The sequence below is a fragment of the Catharus ustulatus genome, chromosome 8 (genome assembly GCF_009819885.2).
Source record: "Catharus ustulatus isolate bCatUst1 chromosome 8, bCatUst1.pri.v2, whole genome shotgun sequence".
Taxonomy (NCBI): Eukaryota; Metazoa; Chordata; class Aves; order Passeriformes; family Turdidae; genus Catharus; species Catharus ustulatus.
The window spans coordinates 23,292,814-23,310,529 of record NC_046228.1 but is presented as its reverse complement, the minus strand read 5'-3'; the positions used below and the strand labels follow the sequence as shown (position 1 = coordinate 23,310,529).

Sequence of the window (17,716 nt, the reverse complement as noted above, 5' to 3'; positions counted from 1 at the left end):
CCAAGTGCAACTCACATCAGAAATGAGTTGTGAGGCTTATCAAAGCAGATGAATGAGTTATACTTGGCAGGAGGTGCCAAGTGTAAATGCCTTTTCAGAAATCTGGGTTGTCTGAGAAAGAAGGTGAGTTACTGAAAGGTGGCATAATTTGGATAATGGAGGTTTAGCCTTCAGGCTTGTGCATTTTAAGATCAGTTTGACTGGTTGAAGTACAAAAAGGAAGTACTTTTGTGTAATATATGCAGTCAGATGGAAAAAGAATATGAAGCTTGAAGCACAGGTCATTTTCCTTCTGCTGCATCAAGATGTCAGATGCAATGAAAGGATTTTAGCAGTCAGCTATAAAAGCTCCTTTAAAAGAAACCAAGACTGGAATCTTTCTGGTGAAAAAGGATTTTACTGAATGTGTGTGCTTATTTTTTAAGCATTCAGAAATCTGATTTAAGCTTTATAAGACCTTTTGCACAACTGTTGAAAATCGAAACCTGTTAGGAAATCAAACAGACATAAATTTTCAATCTTCTTCTAAGGATAGGAGTGGGAAGAACTGGATTATATTGATAGCACTTAACAGGTGTACATCTCGTGACTGATATTATGTGTCATAAATATCATTGCATTAGAGATGAAAGTGTGTGTTGATGTACTTGTAAAAATTGACAAGTTAATAAAAAATAACCCCTTTTGGTACTAAGACAAATGGTTTCACAATCATGAAAAAACTTCTTTCCTAAGGCTAATTAGCCTGTTTTTATTTAAAGCAGACTTTTCTTTCTTGGCACAATTTTGAGACTGTACACAAATGTTCTTGCCTGAAGAAGATTGTCACTTGGATGCTGTTAAAGCTGTCAGGGGAGGCTGAGGAGCAGAGAGAGGAGTAGATCTCTGGCTTGTGCTTAAAGATCATCCCCAGGGCAGCTGTTGGGTGCCTGTCTAGCTCTTGTGATGCAGACCTTGTCTGTGGGACTCTGCTGGGTTAGCAGTGGTGGTAGTGATGGGCACTGTTCATCCCTTTCCTCCCTCTAAGGCACAGCAGGCTTCCTGATTCATTTCCTCCTTCCTCTTGACCTCTTGCATCCTGTTCATCTGTTTTGCTTGCAAGCAGCCCCAGGATGACATAAGCTTTTGAACCTCTCTGAAAGGATGAGAAGGGGATTTTTTCCACGTTACACATCCTCTGATGTGTCAGCTCAAATGGGATGATGTGCAGGTTGCCACTGAATTTATCAAAGACCATACAACTTCTCAGAACCTGAATTTGATTTGTCTGTCTCTACCTTTCAGTTTGTTTATGAAATTCCTTTTCCATTGATGTCTCCAAGCTCTTTCAAATTAATACATATTCTTTTTGTATCTATTTAGTAATTTCCTTCATTTATTCTCAATATCTCCTGTATCATGTGTAATATTACTGGTTTCTTGCTGTAAAAATATGTGGAATATTTCTCATCTAAAAGAAAGGATCACTCCATTTTGGAACTATGAAATACTTAGTCCTTATGGATAAAGGGGCTTTGTCTGGATGCAGGAGTGAAACAAAGTAGTAGGAAAAGCAGCCTCCATTGAGAATTCTTCAGAGTGAGTTTGTGTCTTTTTCCAGAATGTCCATTCTTCCTGCGATTTTTTTATTTCTTCAGTTTGCTATTAGAGTATTTGCATACATTATTAGGCAATAATTAGATTAAAAAGAACAGTCTATGCTCATAAATTCTCATTACAGTGGCAGCTGGAAGGTATAAAACCAGGGATCCTATTATTGTAGATGCTGTACGTAAGATAGTCCTTACACTGCAATTATTTTGGTGTGGGAACTTCACAGCACAAATAGTTTTGCTGAAAAGTTGGAGGGGTTTTTTCCATTCTGCAATGCCTCCATGAATGGGGTTTAGGGATAAAAAGACAATCCTTGCAATTCTTTAGCATTTGATCCAGTGGAATAATTTCAAGTTTCTTTCTTTGAAAAGACAATGAGTGGAGAACATTATTTTTCTATTATTTTGTTGCTTAATTAACTAAAAAAAGGCCTAATAAAGGTACATTCTAACAAGTTAATACCTATGTCAGCAACTTGTTTCAGTTGTATAATTTTGCAAACTATTTCTAAAATTTCTCATTTGGGTAGAAAATTATCACCTGTATACATTTAACCCTTTAACTTTCACACCTTTACCTATATCTTTTAGTTTACAGTAGTTTCACGAATACAAGCCGCACGGATTATAAGCCGCACCCCCGGTGCCTCGACAATGTTGCTGTCTTTGTCAATAGATAAGCCGCACCCCGAATATTAGCCGCACTTTCGTTCGTCGCGAGAATCCGTGCGCAGCTTTCACAAATTGGCCAATTAGTAACAGGATCGCGGCATAGCGGGCTTACTGGCTCGGGGCGGGGCCAGGAAGGCTCGGCCCGCTCATGGTTGCCGACGGGGCCGGGTGGCCCAGCTCAGCGCCACGGCTCGGCGGGGCTGGCCGGGTGGTGCTGCCGCCGCCGCTGGGCTCGCTGGCCCCCCTCTCCCGTCAGCACCGCCCCGCTGCCGCGTTCGCTCGCCCGGCTGGCAGGGCTGCCGCCGCCGGGCTCGCCGCCCGCCCCGCTGCCGCTTTCGCTCACCCTGCTGCCGCTTTCGCTCGCCCTGCGCCGCGCCTCTCGAGCGCCGCGCCCACCCCGCCCCGCGGCGCTTTCGCGACGAGCGGCGGCGCTTTCGCGGCGAGCGGCGGCGCTTTGGCGAGCGGCGTCGCTTCGGCTCGGCGAGCGGCGGCGCTTTGGCGAGCGGCGGCGCTTTGGCTCGGCGAGCGGCGGCGCTTTGGCGAGCGGCGGCGCTTTCGCTCGGCGAGCGGCGGCGCTTTGGCGAGCGGCGGCGCTTTTGCGGCGAGCGGCGGCGCTTTGGCGAGCGGCGGCGCTTTCGCTCGGCGAGCGGCGGCGCTTTGGCGGCGAGCGGCGGCGCTTTGGCTCGGCGAGCGGCGGCGCTTTGGCGAGCGGCGGCGCTTTGGCGAGCGCCGCTTTCGCTCGCCCCGCCGGCAGGGCTGCCGCCGCCGCCACCAGGCTCGCCGGCCGCCCCCTCCCGTCTGCACCGCCGCCGCGTTTCCTCGCCCTGGCCGGCACTGCAGGCCCCCGCACCGCCGGGCTCTCCCACGCTGCTGGCCCCGATTATGCTGGGCTTCCCCCGCTGCCAGGCAGCCCCACCCGCCGGCCTTCCTGCTTATGCCATGCTCCCCTGCACTGCTAGCCCCAGTTCTCCCGGGCTCCCCCGCCATGCTGGCTCAGGCTCTGCCGCCCTCCCTGCCCCGCCCTGCTGGCTCAGGCTCTGTCGCCCGCCCCCACACTGCAGGCCCCGCCTCTGCCAGGCTTTCCCACCTCAGCCGGGGCCGGCCGGGCTCCAGCTTGGCTTGGGGCTGCCGCGGGCTCTCACTTCCGTGTTGGCAGCTTTTAGAATTTTGTTAATAGATTAGCTGCCCCGGAATATTAGCCGCACTTCCGGGTTTCCACCAAAATTTTGGTCAAATTGGTGCGGCTTGTATTCGTGAAATTACTGTACTCTCATGTGTCTGAGAGACACGTGAGCAAAACTGCATTTGCAACTTAATTTTAAGTGAGTAGAACTAAAACTAGAGTTGAATTGCTTGTCAGCAGTTGTTAGGAAGTGATATACCAGACTCTCTTCTCTTGGGAAGAAGATATTGTTGTGCTCTCACAGGTGTCTGAGAGGATAGTAGCCATCATTGTTCAGCTCTGGTGTTAGGAAAGCTGAGAATTAAAAAGTCCCCAAAACTACTTTAATGTATGACTGCCCCTTAGAGGAAATTTGATGTGTAGTCCAGTTGCAGTGATTGTAATGTGCTTATGTTATTCAGTGTTGTTAAACATGAAGCCCAGTTTTCATGATTTGTTGCTAAGTGAAATCTTTAACTTCACATACTAGACTGAAAAATTGTGACATGTGAAAGCACAGAATTGCATTCGAAGTAAATGTTATCTGTAGCCCTTGGCAGAATGGTATTTCTGTGCTGCCAGAAAAAGGAAAAGAACCCCAGTGCAGTAGCAGTTTCTTCACTATCATTGAAATAAGTTGATGTGGGTGAATTTTACTTGTTTTTTGTTTTTAAAAAAAAGTGTGGACATTGTTCTTTATTTGAAAAAAACTTTTTTTACCTGTGACTTCTGTCAGTATGTCAGTGTCTGAGGTCTTTGCAATTGTTACTGCTGATTTGCCTTGCCTTTTATGCTGCTTCTAAGTTCCTGAGTAAGCAAGGGACCTACCCATTGCTACACAGGGCCTTTCTGCTGGCATGGGATCTGACTGGAGGTAGTCTTCTTTCAACTCACTGATGAAAATGTGCATGAATTTGCTTCATTTTTGATTAGGATTCTGCAGGCGGAAATACAGGAGTTTTCAAAATAAATCTTAACTTCTTTGGTGAAGTTGTATTGTTCTTTTGAAGCATTCTCTCATTGCCAAGTATTTATCTCTTCATCAGGTACGACTGGCAAAGCATCATCTCCCCCACCCGTGATAGACACGAGACAAATGAGTGAGAAGCTGGAGACGATTCTGTATCAGCTCCGGCAGGTGACTCGAGAGAGGGATGAGCTGCGCAAGCAACTCGCGCTTTCATCTCCTGGCTCAACCTTCGATGACTGCAGGTAAACAGAGAGGAAATGTTGCATTTTCATTTGGTCTTCAGTAGTGCTTTCAGGTATCGACACCTGATTGCCTGGAAAGCATTAAGGAGCTTGCAAGATGTATATGTTGCTTGTAATCTGCTTGCATCCTGTTGAAGTGGCCACATCCATGTTTCAGAGCTTCCCGACTTTGTCCAGCAATTTTTCTGTGGGACTGAGGGGAGAAGGTTTCATCTCTGTGTTGAGAAAAGAAAGCTAAGAAGTTGCTTAGGCTTCCTGGGCTTTGTTGTAGCAAGAGAAAGAAGACAGTGCATGAAGTATTTGGTGTTTTGAAAATAAGAGAGAAGAAAGGGAAATAGCTCTGAATACTTGGCTAGAGAACAGAAATGAGGAGAGGAAAAAAATCTCAGCTATTCCTATGCTTCTGCAAGGAGAGAGAGGTGTGGATTTCTGCTGAGTAGAGTGTTTTTTAGAAGATCAGCTTTCTGGTATACATATGTTGGGGAACTTGTAGCAGAAATATGTTAAGAATAAGGAATTCTCCTCCACTAAACAAGCTTTTTAAATCATTTAACACTCAGCAGGCTTGTCTAGCTCATTCTAATTTGGGGGCTGTTATGAGAATGACAGTACTCCAAGTATGACTTAATTGTAAATAAGGGTAGGCAATAGAATTATTTATTATTTATTTTATATATTTTGAAGTGTTAAAGATCTGCTGATGTTTAAAGGTGTCTGGGTACACTGAACACTTTTTGCCTGTACATGTATAGAACCTTGGAAAAAAATTGTGTGTCACTGAATCTGAAATAAGAGCAAAGAACAGATTTTCTGGGAGGTGTTGCCATCATGTGTACCTTTTCTGAACTGTAATGTTTTGTTGTTGTTGTTGTTTGTTACTTAATCAGCTGTGTCTGTATATGGTCAGGTGGTTAATTAAAGTTTTTGTCTGTATGAGAAGGTTAAGATTTCAACCAGTGAGCTGGCATTGAGAGAATGTGAAGATTTTATAAACTAAGTAGCTTCTCATCTTAATGCCCCCTTCCTCCCTCCTTGAGTTCTGAGGGCTCCTTTAGGAGCTTCATGTTCTCTGTGGTAGTCTCAAAGCAGTGTGGGAATGGGAAAGGAAAAGATTGTCAAATGTCAACATCTTTTGCACAGCTTCCAGTTACTTAGTTGAATAGAAGGATTTCTTCTTTGAAGTTACTAGAGCTTAGGCATAGAGGATTTTATAGCTCACAATAATCTTCTGCATAATCCAGGATACTATTAATAAAGTTCTGATGAGTTGTCCTCTAGACTGTCCTAGTTTTCTCTTTGTCAAATCAATCCTTTGCTTTCAGTGTAGGATTTTTATGTTGTATAAAACATGAATGTTTACAGCTTCAAGAACAACCCACCAAAATAAACCTTTTATTTGGGCAGTCCCTGGGCAGTACATATTAGATGGAGAGTGCTGGCTTCCAAACAATCAAATATCTGAGGAGTGGAAAATGAATGGAGATTTTTCATTGGCATTCTTTTCCTTCAGTGTAAAAGCAACTACTGCTCCCATCTGCATACACATTTATGGTTTTTGAAATCTTACTGGTATTTGTTTTACTTTTTGAATTCTTTCCTCGTATAAAGCTAATCTTTGTCCTTCCAGAAGTCAAAGCCCAGACGTGGTAAACTGTTAATACTGAAGTGTGAAAGCTGAGGGGGTGATGATATGGATGGTGACTTGTACTCTCCCTGGCTTTATTTTCCTGGCTGTGTGTGCTGCTCTAGCTGTGGCTGTACCAAACACAGGTGGTGCAGAGGCAGACCTTGACACATTACCTTGGATGCTTCACAACAGCTCACAGCACATTTGCAGTCTGGGCTGTGCTGGCTAAGGAGGTTGCAAAACAGAGAGCTGTTTTCCAAAGCAAATGTTGACTAAGTCTAGAGCAGTGGCAGAGGAGCCACAGCCGTGGGTTGTGATGTGCTGAATCAGATCAGCATGTGCCATCCTGCTGGACAGGAGTGGGATTGCTCATGCTGTGCCTGTGGATTGACAGTGACTGTATGTGTGCATGTGTGCTGGAGATTAAGTGAAGATTTGACCAAATAATCTAGCATGCTCAAATTGCACTTTATAGACTTAAACCTGCTATTATTACTCGCATTGTAGTAATAGTAGAAGAGAACCACAACACAAATAAACCCCCTGAAAATTGTCTCTCATAAGAGACTGTTTCATGTGTAATCTATAATTGTTGTTGCAATTGCAATAGTAAATAATAACTCCTTGAAGCTGGTGGATAGGATTGCCCACAAAATTTGACCTGTGGTTGGCATTAGCTTTTATGTGAGCATCAGATACATGTAAATGTCAGTCTCGCTGTGGCCTTGTTTTATGGCCAGGGTAATTCCACTTTACCATGAAGGATTTTTGAACTTCTTATACAAATACCAGAAAAACAGTTGGTCCTTTGACACTAGCATTTAAAATTTTATTAATATTTGAACTAGTGCTTCCAAAGTAGTAACTGATATTTCTCCTTTACTGAAATCATAATTTTTGGCATTTTCTGGGGCATTTTAGCATAAAACTGTGGTGGTCTTGCTTAAACAAAAGTCAGCCACTATATGCAGTTGAATGGACTATTGTCTTGCAGCAGTTTTGATTTTTGGCTTCTGACCAGTATTCCTTCTTCTCTTATTCCTGTTTTTCTTGCTGAGACATAAAACTTTGGAACAGTAGTGTGCAACATGTGGCCTTTGATATCCATGTGGCTTTTATTTCATGTAGAAGAGGTAGAAAGCAGAATGGTATTGGTGGCATTGTTGGTCCTTCCTCACTCTGTAGGTTGTTTAACTTGTGTAGTTACCTACATGGTCTCCATATGTTTATAGGTGGTTGGTTGGGTTTTTTTAATGTTGGTTTGGGTTTTGATTGCTTGGTTGATTTTGTTTGTGGTTTTTTGTTTGTTTTTTTTTGTTAGTTCAGCAATATATGAAACACATGTGATGGATGTTAGACTTGTAGAACAAGTTTGACCATAGCTTTCAGAGTGGTCTAATAGTTTAATGTGAACATCTGTTAATAGGTCTCAGTAAGCTTAATGTTACAGCTGAGAATTAAACTGTACTCCAATTAATGCTGTCATTAAAGACTGTGGTGGACAGATGGTATCTACTTTCAATAATTTCACCCTAAGGTCTAATTTAAATCAATGACTTGGGTTTTAGTGATTCTGTCAAGGGTGTAAACATTTAAAATCAAGTTTAATTTATGCTAACTATGTCTGTATTTTAAAAGAGTAATCCCTTCACTAGCTGTGGTGAAGTCCATAATACTGTGTGAGTAACACACTGTGTTTACTACCCCTAAAGAATGAGTTTTAAAATACCATAAAAGACACCCTGTAGACATGACTTGAATATTTGGTTACTTTACATGATTTTGGATCTTAATTTTTGATTAAGTTTATTAATGAAGGAAGGGGGTTTTTGTTTTGTTTTTCCCCAGAAGCACTTCCCTTGAGAAAGGAGAAAAGGAGGAATTGCAGTTGAAGGCCTCACTATTCAGCAGCCCAGATGCAAATGAGTTACCAAAAGTACCTTATATCATACACACACCCCCTGAAAATCTGTGAACCAGATGTGGCTGGCATTTTTTTTTAAGTTTTGTTTTTTTACTATTTTTTAACAACTCCTACCACTGCAGTAGTGCAAAACCATTTTCATTTTGATTCTATCTCCAGCTGCATTTCAGTCCCAGAATCCATGTTGCTATTTTTTTAATGAAGCAAAGAAAATTCTGATTGCTTTTCAGGCTGTGCTTACGGGGAAGCCATTTGGGGCAGTTCAAGGTTTGGGGGAAGAAGAGTCATTTGTGCAGCAATGGAGCAAGTCTGATATGAGAACAAGCAGAGTTAAATTAGAAAGCAATTGTTTTCTTTTGGAGGCATTAGTTTTCTCTTTTGGTGGTTTGCTTGGTTTTTTTCTTTTTGCCTCTGGGGTTATAAGAGACCCAGGAGATGATACAGGGACAGATGTCAGAAGCTTCATTTTGAAACTAGAAAATTCAATGGTGCAAAAATCCTGTGACTGTAGAGAGGAGGAACAGTTCAATTCAGAATCTCTTTTAGAAGCTTAGTGCTACAAAGCAAGAAAATATAATCCTGCTAATTTAGTTTCTACCATGATATACAAATCTAATTAATTCTAATCTGCAAATAAAAATACATGTACAAGTACCATACATTCTGGACATAATATATGCTGATGAATTTCTTGACCATGTAGATTATTTTAGAATACTTTTCTACCAATCATCCAAAAGAAATTTAAGTACAAAAGTATTTTGACTTATTTTGGCTTTTGTTTTGTTCAGTTTACTGCAAAATGCTTGTTGGAGATTATATTGCTTTGGAGATTTCTAATAACCCAAATTTTGTTCAAATAATTAGCTAATGGAAATGCAAGGTAGATTCTGACATGTTTTCTCATTATTTATAGTAGCTTAAAAGAATATGGTAGCGCACAATCAGGTGTGTAATTCAGCACAATGTCTTGGTCTAACAGGTCAAACTCTGCCAGCACAGATGTGTGTTGGATGTCCCATTGGAAGTCTTTCTCTTAAGCCTGTTTTCTTAGGGAGTTACGGACAAGGTCCTCCAGCTGCTGCCTGTGAGAAGCTTTGTTCAGCCCACGTCTCCATGCATGCCCAGCTGGCTTGGGCAGCCTCTTCCAGCCCTGCCCTCCCTGCAGGTCTGACCTTTGTCACTGCAAGTTCTGTGTGGTGGCGCAGGCAACTCGAGTGTGCTGTGATGGACTCATTCTTGTATCAGTGAACTTCTGTTCTGTGGTAGTGCTGCTGCTCACAAGAGAGGGACATGCAGCTTCAGTACTGTTTTTGGCCATGTTAGTGATAATTGGACCAAATAATCCCATTATTAGATGTTACATTGCAATATAAAACTGACATAAGTTCAAGTCAGTGACTTCTTGTTAGTGGCTGCATCTTAATGGGAACTGGCAAGTATTTGAATTAATGCAGTTGTGTGATGGCATTTTTTTTGTTGGATAATTTCCCAGGCTTTTCATTTACCGTAGTTTCACGAATACAAGCCGCACGGATTATAAGCCGCACCCCCGGTGCCTCGACAATGTTGCTGTCTTTGTCAATAGATAAGCCGCACCCCGAATATTAGCCGCACTTTCGTTCGTCGCGAGAATCCGTGCGCAGTTTTCACAAATTGGCCAATTAGTAACAGGATCGCGGCATAGCGGGCTTTACTGGCTCGGGGCGGGGCCAGGAAGGCTCGGCCCGCTCATGGTTGCCGACGGGGCCGGGTGGCCCAGCTCAGCGCCACGGCTCGGCGGGGCTGGCCAGGTGGTGCTGCCGCCGCCACCGGGCTCGCTGGCCCCCCTCTCCCGTCAGCACCGCCCCGCTGCCGCGTTCGCTCGCCCGGCTGGCAGGGCTGCCGCCGCCGGGCTCGCCGCCCGCCCCGCTGCTGCTTTCGCTCGCCCCGCGCCGCGTTCGCTCACCCTGCGCCGCGCCTCGCGAGCGCCGCGCCTCGCGAGCGCCGCGCCCGCCCCGCGGCGCTTTCGCGAGCGGCGGCGCTTTCGCGAGCGGCGGCGGCGCTTCGCGAGCAGCGGCGGCGGCACTTTCGCGAGCGGCGGCGCTTCCGCGAGCGGCGGCGGCGCTTCGCGAGCAGCGGCGGCGGCGCTTTCGCGAGCGGCGGCGCTTCCGCGAGCGGCGGCGGCGCTTCGCGAGCGCCGCTTTCGCTCGCCCCGCCAGCAGGGCTGCCGCCGCCGCCACCAGGCTCGCCGGCCGCCCCCTCCCGTCTGCACCGCCGCCGCGTTTCCTCGCCCTGGCCGGCACTGCAGGCCCCCGCACCGCCGGGCTCCCCCACGCTGCTGGCCCCGATTCTGCTGGGCTTCCCCCGCTGCCAGGCAGCCCCACCCGCCGGCCTTCCTGCTTCTGCCACGCTCCCCTGCACTGCTAGCCCCAGTTCTCCCGGGCTCCCCCGCCATGCTGGCTCAGGCTCTGCCGCCCTCCCTGCCCCGCCCTGCTGGCTCAGGCTCTGCCGCCCGCCCCCCGCACTGCTGGCCCCGCCTCTGCCAGGCTTTCCCACCTCTGCCGGGGCCGGCCGGGCTCCAGCTTGGCTTGGGGCTGCCGCGGGCTCTCACTTCCGTGTTGGCAGCTTTTAGAATTTTGTTAATAGATTAGCCGCCCCGGAATATTAGCCGCACTTCCGGGTTTCCACCAAAATTTTGGTCAAATTGGTGCGGCTTGTATTCGTGAAATTACTGTACTTTAGTACCTGATGTTTGACCTCATATTCTTTTTCCATGCAAGGCCTAGTCCAAAACCAAATCATGATTATGAAAGGCTGAAGATTCAGTGTATGAAGGCCATGTCAGACCTACAGTCTCTGCAGAATCAACACACCAAGACACTGAAAAGGTGTGAAGAAGCAGCAAAAGAGGCAGATTTTTATCAGTAAGTATTAGTAAAGCTGTACAAGGTAAGAGTTTACCAGTCGGAACTAGATCAAAAAGTATTAGAATATGGTAATCAAGTAATTTTTTAATGCTGTTTTTCCAATTAAATTGCAAGATTGATGCTTGCATCAGATAAAACGTTTCTGGCCCATTTGAAATGATCAAGGACTGCCTGTTTTACTTGTAGGAATTTGAGCTAGAAATCCCCAATGTCTTCATGGGGTCAAAAAACAAGCCTGATGACTGATTGGAAGTTGCCATCTAACAGTTTATTGTCAGACTAGAGAGCAGAATATGATACAAGAGAATGGAATTTCTTACTCTCTTTTAATATATTTAACTCTGGTTTAATTCAACTGTTACTTTCTCCTGCAGTAGTTATTAAAACCCTTTGTTCTTTTTTTAAAAAAAAGTTGGCCTTCTAAAGAATTTATCATTTGCACTGAAATCTGAATAACAGCAGGTTAATAACCTACATGTAAGGATTGCATATGCTTAATTGTGGGAATATAATTTCTGAAAATGCTTTTTAACAGATTGTTCTAATTTTAAGGAAACTTTTTTAATGCTTTGGTCATTCTTTACATGAAACGTTGGTATTTCACTTCATAAGAGAGAAATACAATATATCTCATGTATAAAAGAATTTACATTCTAAATATATATTTAAGTATTTACCAACAAGTATGAGAGTTGAAGTAGAATTGTTCTGTTTCAACAGTATAAATGCTTGGCAGTATCCAAAAGTTACTTTTTTGATCTGCACTAGTAAAACACATTCAGTTGACTTATCTGCTCTTTTCCAGCATTAGTTTAGTCTAGTTTTAGGCTTACAGTTTGAATTTTATTCTGAATTATAACCTCCTCCTGGGCTCTCAGTTGTTTAAGTGACAGTGTATTTCTTTCAATAATTATAGCTGGCATAATGACATTTGGAGGAAATTTTTATCTTGACTGTAATTGAAACATTCAAAGTGTGTTTTTGTTGTTTGTGGAGTTTTTTTGATAGTTTGATAGTTTTTTTTTTTTTTTAAGCAGTAGCACACAAGGGGATTTTTGTCATTTTCATCTGTGTTTTGTTTAACTGCTGCTTGGCTGACAAGCTCAAGAGAAAGTAGAAATGATTGGTGGGATAATTCCTTTTATCTCAAGAATCATCATATGATGCTATTTGTGTTTTCCTGCTTTCAATGGCTGTGAAATGGCATTGACAGGTGGTGTAAATCCATCATCTCTTCTCATCAGGTTTAAGAGTGCTGTGTACGTCCGTGTGTTTTCATACTTACATCCTTGTTTGTTTCTGGTTTTGTTCGTTTTCCTGTTGCTTGGAATACACAAATGCACAGAATTGAGTTAGTTTGGCCTGCTTCCTTGATAGGAAACTCATACTTGAAGTGAATTACTCCAGGACTTTGTCCTTGCTGGCCTCTAAGAACGTTTTTTGTGTGCCATGACAGCACGTTGCACAGCCGGCTGCTGAGCGACCAGTCACAGCTGAAGGAGGACATGGACACCCTGAAGAGGAAGAACACGCAGCTGGTGAGGGAGCACAACCACCTGCAGCAGTCCTGCGAGGAGATGAAGAGGCTGCACGATGAGGATCAGAAGGAGATAACAGACCTGCGCAGCCAGCAGCAGCAGGTGAGCACAGCCTGCAGTGTGTGTGCTGGAACACATCGGGGCTACTTCCTTTTGTGGAGAAATCTGAATGTGCTGCCTTTAGTGCCTTGCTGGGTCCCAAACAGCCTCCTTACTTTGTACACTATTAGGGAAGACAATGACATCTTGATTGCTAATTGCTTTTCTTTGTCTAGTTGGAAAAAAAAGAATAAGGAGTATTTAAATGTAGAGATGAAATAGTGTACATGAAGATGGTATTTGCATGATTTTTTAAAAAATGGATGGAAAGACATCAGAAATCTAACTTAAAATTGCAAAGTGATTAAAAAGATGACTGTTTTCCTAGGCTATTTTATGGGACAGGGCTTACTTTAAACTTGCATGATATGTTTGTTGTTGATTTTTGGGAGGAATCACAAAAGGTTGATTATGATTAATGTTTTTGAACTTGAAACAAAAAGAGACAAAATTTTCAGGACTGGAATTTCAGAACTTTGTATCACAGGCTGTCTCCTGGTCAGTGGTATTCACATATTCTGAAAATTCAGAAAAGAGTAATGCTAAGGAGCAACGGATTGCATCAGGTCCGCTGTTCACCTCTTGTCTGTTCATTTAGTTAGAATTGTTACAGTGACATGTAGAATGGTTAAACAGAATATCTGGGTTCACTGTGTGTAGGCTGATTCTCATGGCAAACTTGCAAGTCAAACATTAGGCTTCAGAAGCAAAATCTATGCAAGCCAAAATAATTATTTGCTAGGGTAGAAGGGGCAAAGGTCAAAGCAAGCTGGTTGTGCTGAAGAGTACTTTAAGAGGTGCTTGAAGATAATGCAAAGAAGAGTGAAGATTTGTTCTTCCTTTTTATCCATTTTTCTACCTTATGAGTTCTGCTGTGAAACTGTTTAGTGGCTTGGTTCAGAAAACAGCAGAAATGGTTTGCTGTGTCAGCCTGGGCAAATAGCTTAATTGGTCTGTGCCTCAGTTTCCCAGTCTGCAAAGCAGGGATGCAAAACCTCTGAGAGAAGGCTATTCCATTTTGCCCTTCTGTCCTGAAACTTGGAATTATCTGGAAGCACAGAAGAGGCTGAAGCATCGTTGTAAGGATTGATTTAAAGAAATCCAGTCTCATGTCAACATCATGATTAAACCTTTAAAGAAAATGATGTATGTGACTTAGTGGGAAAATTGTGTAACTCCATTTCTCAGCTTGTCAGAGTGATTCATGGTGTCTTGAAGGGGTGCCAAAAGTCTTATCTTGTCCCTGTAATTTCTCGTATGAATTAGTCTAACTCTGTGCTGATCCCTCTGACGTGGTGTTCCGTTGTCAGGCCATAACAAAATACGTCTTGGTGGCCTCAGAGAGCAAAAGCTTTTGATCAAATTACCCTTTGTGTGGGATTGTCATGGATTTGCTGTGTAGCAGCTGACCAGCTTAAGTTTCTGCTGCTCACATACGGAGTTTCATGTTGCCATGGCTGTGTTCCTTGGGCCAGCTGGGACTATTTACTTTCTTTCATTGGGATTTTGAATGTGAGACGTTTAATGCACTGGTGTGTCCATCTTCCTCTGGCAAATCTGTCTTAACTAGTTTATGCTGAATTCCATCCAAATTCTTGTGTATTAGTCCTTCTTTTCTTTAATTATTTCGTGTGTTTTCAACATAAATACATTGCATATATGCTTTAGACAGTGAAAAGTGGTATTTCTGTTTGAATTCCTAAATAATTTATTCTCAACCCTGTTCATAACCTCATGTGGGAAGTAGTCTACAGGAAAATGGCTTTCTTGAGTGACAATGAAGAGTGGGAAGCCTCTTGCTCTCCCCTTCCGTTCTGGTCTACAGGCATCCAGGTTCCTCCATGTTCAGGAACTGGTCCTTGCTTGGATATAAGATACAAAAATGAGGAGCCAATTTGTGCAGGGTAGCTGCTGCATGTTGAGTTTCAGATTTTTATAGAGCTCGTGTTTTCTTCTGTTTTCCTTCTAGTTCTTTAATACTTTTTGTTTTCAGATAGTTAGAGACACACCTCTGTAGACTAATGCTAGTGTTATAAAATTAACAACACCTCTATATAGAGAGGTGCTGTCTCTTCCCACTGCTCCATCAGGGCCAGATTTCAATTTAAAAGACAAAACCAGAAAAAAAGGAGCATAGAATTAAAAAAAAAAATAGAAAAAATACTTTAGAGGCTTTATTTTAGGCACAGTTTTTGCTTTTTGAGAATGAACAAGAGCTAGAATGGCTGACACTCATTAGGGCTTTCTTATGTTGTTGCTGGTCATATATCATCAGTGTTGCAATTTACAGCAAGATTACTACGTTGATGTAAATTTGAAGCTAACATTCAGGTCAGGCTTTATTCATGTTTAAATGGATTTTTCTCTTCCTGTTCATCTTTTATGTATGCTTTTTGAAACACAAACCTCTGTGGGAAGTTCTCAGATGAAATATTGTATGAATATTAAAATAATATGCCTGAATGTATAGCATATTGCGGGTAGATTTTATTCTCATAACGTTTTTAATTATTTAATTCATTCAGAGGATACAGGCAAACTATCGTGAATGCCACCTCGTGGGCATCTCCTAAATTACCACTATCATCTTGGTCATCAAGTAGTGATTACCTCTTGTTGATACTGCAAGTACTTCAAAAACCACATGGGTTTAATAGGTGCTCATAACAATTGCCATTAGAGAGAAATTTTCATACACTTGTGCCCTTGTGATAAAGCAGACTTTTAACTCAACAGAAAGCAGATGAAATAATGCTTAGAGTAACAGTGGCACTTAAAAGAGGTTCAGTCTTTCCTTAGTCATTAAAAAGAATGATTACTAAAATTGGTTAATATGTTTTTATCCTAATTTTGTTTCTTATGTATGTATTTTAAATCCAATTTCTTTAACTGATTACCGGAAAGGTTAATGATAGAGTTTCTGGCATTTTCTTAAGGTTATGAAGCAAAATGGATCATCAGAGATACTCAATAAGCTTTATGACACAGCCATGGACAAGCTGGAGGGTGTGAAGAAGGACTACGACGCCCTGAGGAAACGGTACAATGAGAAGATCGCGAGTCACAACACAGACCTGAGCCGCCTGGAGCAGGCTGAGGAGGAGAACAGACGTCTTCAGAAGCAGATTGACATGCTAATGAAGCAAAGGGACACAGCAATTCATTTCCAGCAGCAATATTCATCCTCTCTTAGGAGGTATAGCCCAATTTTAGTACCTTTGATTTGCCAGTTCTAATGTAGCATCTTATTTCCATTGTGCTAGAATCACAAATACCTTTCTAATATTTTTTTGTAGAATTTTCCTCTAGTGTTATATAATTTTGCTGTGATGAGTAAGAATGTGAATTTATCTAAAATTTTCTGGAAGGTTCTAGATTGTGTGATGGGGACACTAATTTGGAGAAATGGAGCATTTTCTTTAGAAAAGGGTTTCTCATTTACGGTTTTGGAATTGTATGAGGAATTTTTTACCATTGTTTAGCTTGTGTGAGAAAGGGATACTCTGCTTTTCAATCTATGTTTTAGTTGTAGATACAGGAGTCAAATGTAACCAGAATTTTGTTAAACCTCAGACTTTGTTCCAAACAAATTCTTTAACTCATGGTGAACCTGTGTATATATCTCCTTATTTAAATACTAAAAGTAAACCCATAAGAGAATATAATTTCTAAAGGTGTTTTCCAAATGAAGGTCATCTCAAGCCTAAGTTAACTTTTCATGGTATCAGAATTGCAGACTGTGTGGGACTATGAGGCAGGACTTTGGGCTAGTGGCAGAGTTCTCTGGCTGCAGTGAAGCCTTGCTTCACTGAGAAGGTGCTACAAGTGCTGCATGTGTTAAAATAGAAGGACTCAGACACTCACAGCACACTTAGCCCCTCTCTGCTCCTACCAAACCTATGCAGTTAAACATACGAGGTGGGAAGGACATCAGCATGCACAAGGTCTGCAGAGAGCATCCATGGGTGTGTTAAGAATGTTTTCATTGACTGTTAGAGGTGATACACAACTCTCACAGAACAAAGCCAAAAAATGGTTTTCTCCACATTCATAAATGGTTCCTTATAGTTATGGTTAAAGAAGTTCTGCAATATTCCTTAAGGTTCACTAACATTCCTGAAGCAATGGTTATTTGCAGCACAGAGAATACATTTTCTAACAAGTGGTTATGTTTTACCAATGGATACATTTGGTTACCCAGCCAAATCCTTAATGTATGAAGATGAGTAACAAGTGTCTTACTAGTGTTTCTGCTTGTTTTCAGGTTTGAATCAGTACAGCAGGAACTAAGCAACGCCACAGCACAAAACAAAGAGTTGCAGAGAGAGATGGAGCGATTACAGTCAGAGGTGACAAGGTTCAAAACAATGCAGCTGAAAGCAACCAAGGATGCAGAAAAGTACAAGGAAGAAAGGGATTCAGTTTTCAATGAGTACCGCCTCATTATGAGTGAGAGAGATCAAGTAATCAAAGAGGTGGATAAGCTCCAAACAGAGCTGGAGCTTGCAGAGTCCAAGCTGAAGAACACTTCTTCTGAGAAGCGAGTGGCCAGTGAAGAGATGGAAGCTTTAAGACAGGTACTAAGCTATTGTTTTAGTGGGGAAGGAAAATGAGTATATGTTGTTGATGCTGGAATCAGGAATGCGTGACTGATTAATGTAAATAGGAATCCACTGCGAAAAGGAAGTTGTGTTCTGACTTTTTCCTTTTTGCTGTCAATTTCTGTTTGAGCAGAGTACCTGCCAGTTGAAATTTGCTCTGTAGTTAATTCTGTCCTAAATATTATAAATCCTTTCCTTTTCTGTCTTTTATAGTCTTTAAGTCTTTTATGTCGTCTTAAGTAATGCTGTCTATAACAATATAACTCTAAATATTCATGATTTTAAACTTTTAACCTCTGTGGTGGTTTATATATAGTATAGCTATATAGGGGTAGACTATCTGCAGTGGCTTAAGACAGTACATGATCAAGTAATCTCAA

At 42.6% G+C, this 17,716-nt stretch overlaps 1 protein-coding gene across 5 annotated transcripts in view; it reads left to right on the top strand.

Annotated features, from left to right (window-relative positions):
- DLG5 (discs large MAGUK scaffold protein 5) overlaps positions 1 to 17,716 on the top strand; it is a 103,191-nt gene that overhangs the window by 44,595 nt on the left and 40,880 nt on the right. For all 5 annotated transcript variants that reach the window (XM_033065659.1, XM_033065657.1, XM_033065658.1 and 2 more), the window contains exons 3-7: positions 4,473 to 4,638; positions 10,952 to 11,095; positions 12,555 to 12,738; positions 15,672 to 15,931; positions 17,000 to 17,312. In XM_033065659.1, the coding sequence (XP_032921550.1) occupies positions 4,473 to 4,638; positions 10,952 to 11,095; positions 12,555 to 12,738; positions 15,672 to 15,931; positions 17,000 to 17,312 (1,067 nt within the window). The remainder of the gene's footprint in view (positions 1 to 4,472; positions 4,639 to 10,951; positions 11,096 to 12,554; positions 12,739 to 15,671; positions 15,932 to 16,999; positions 17,313 to 17,716) is intronic.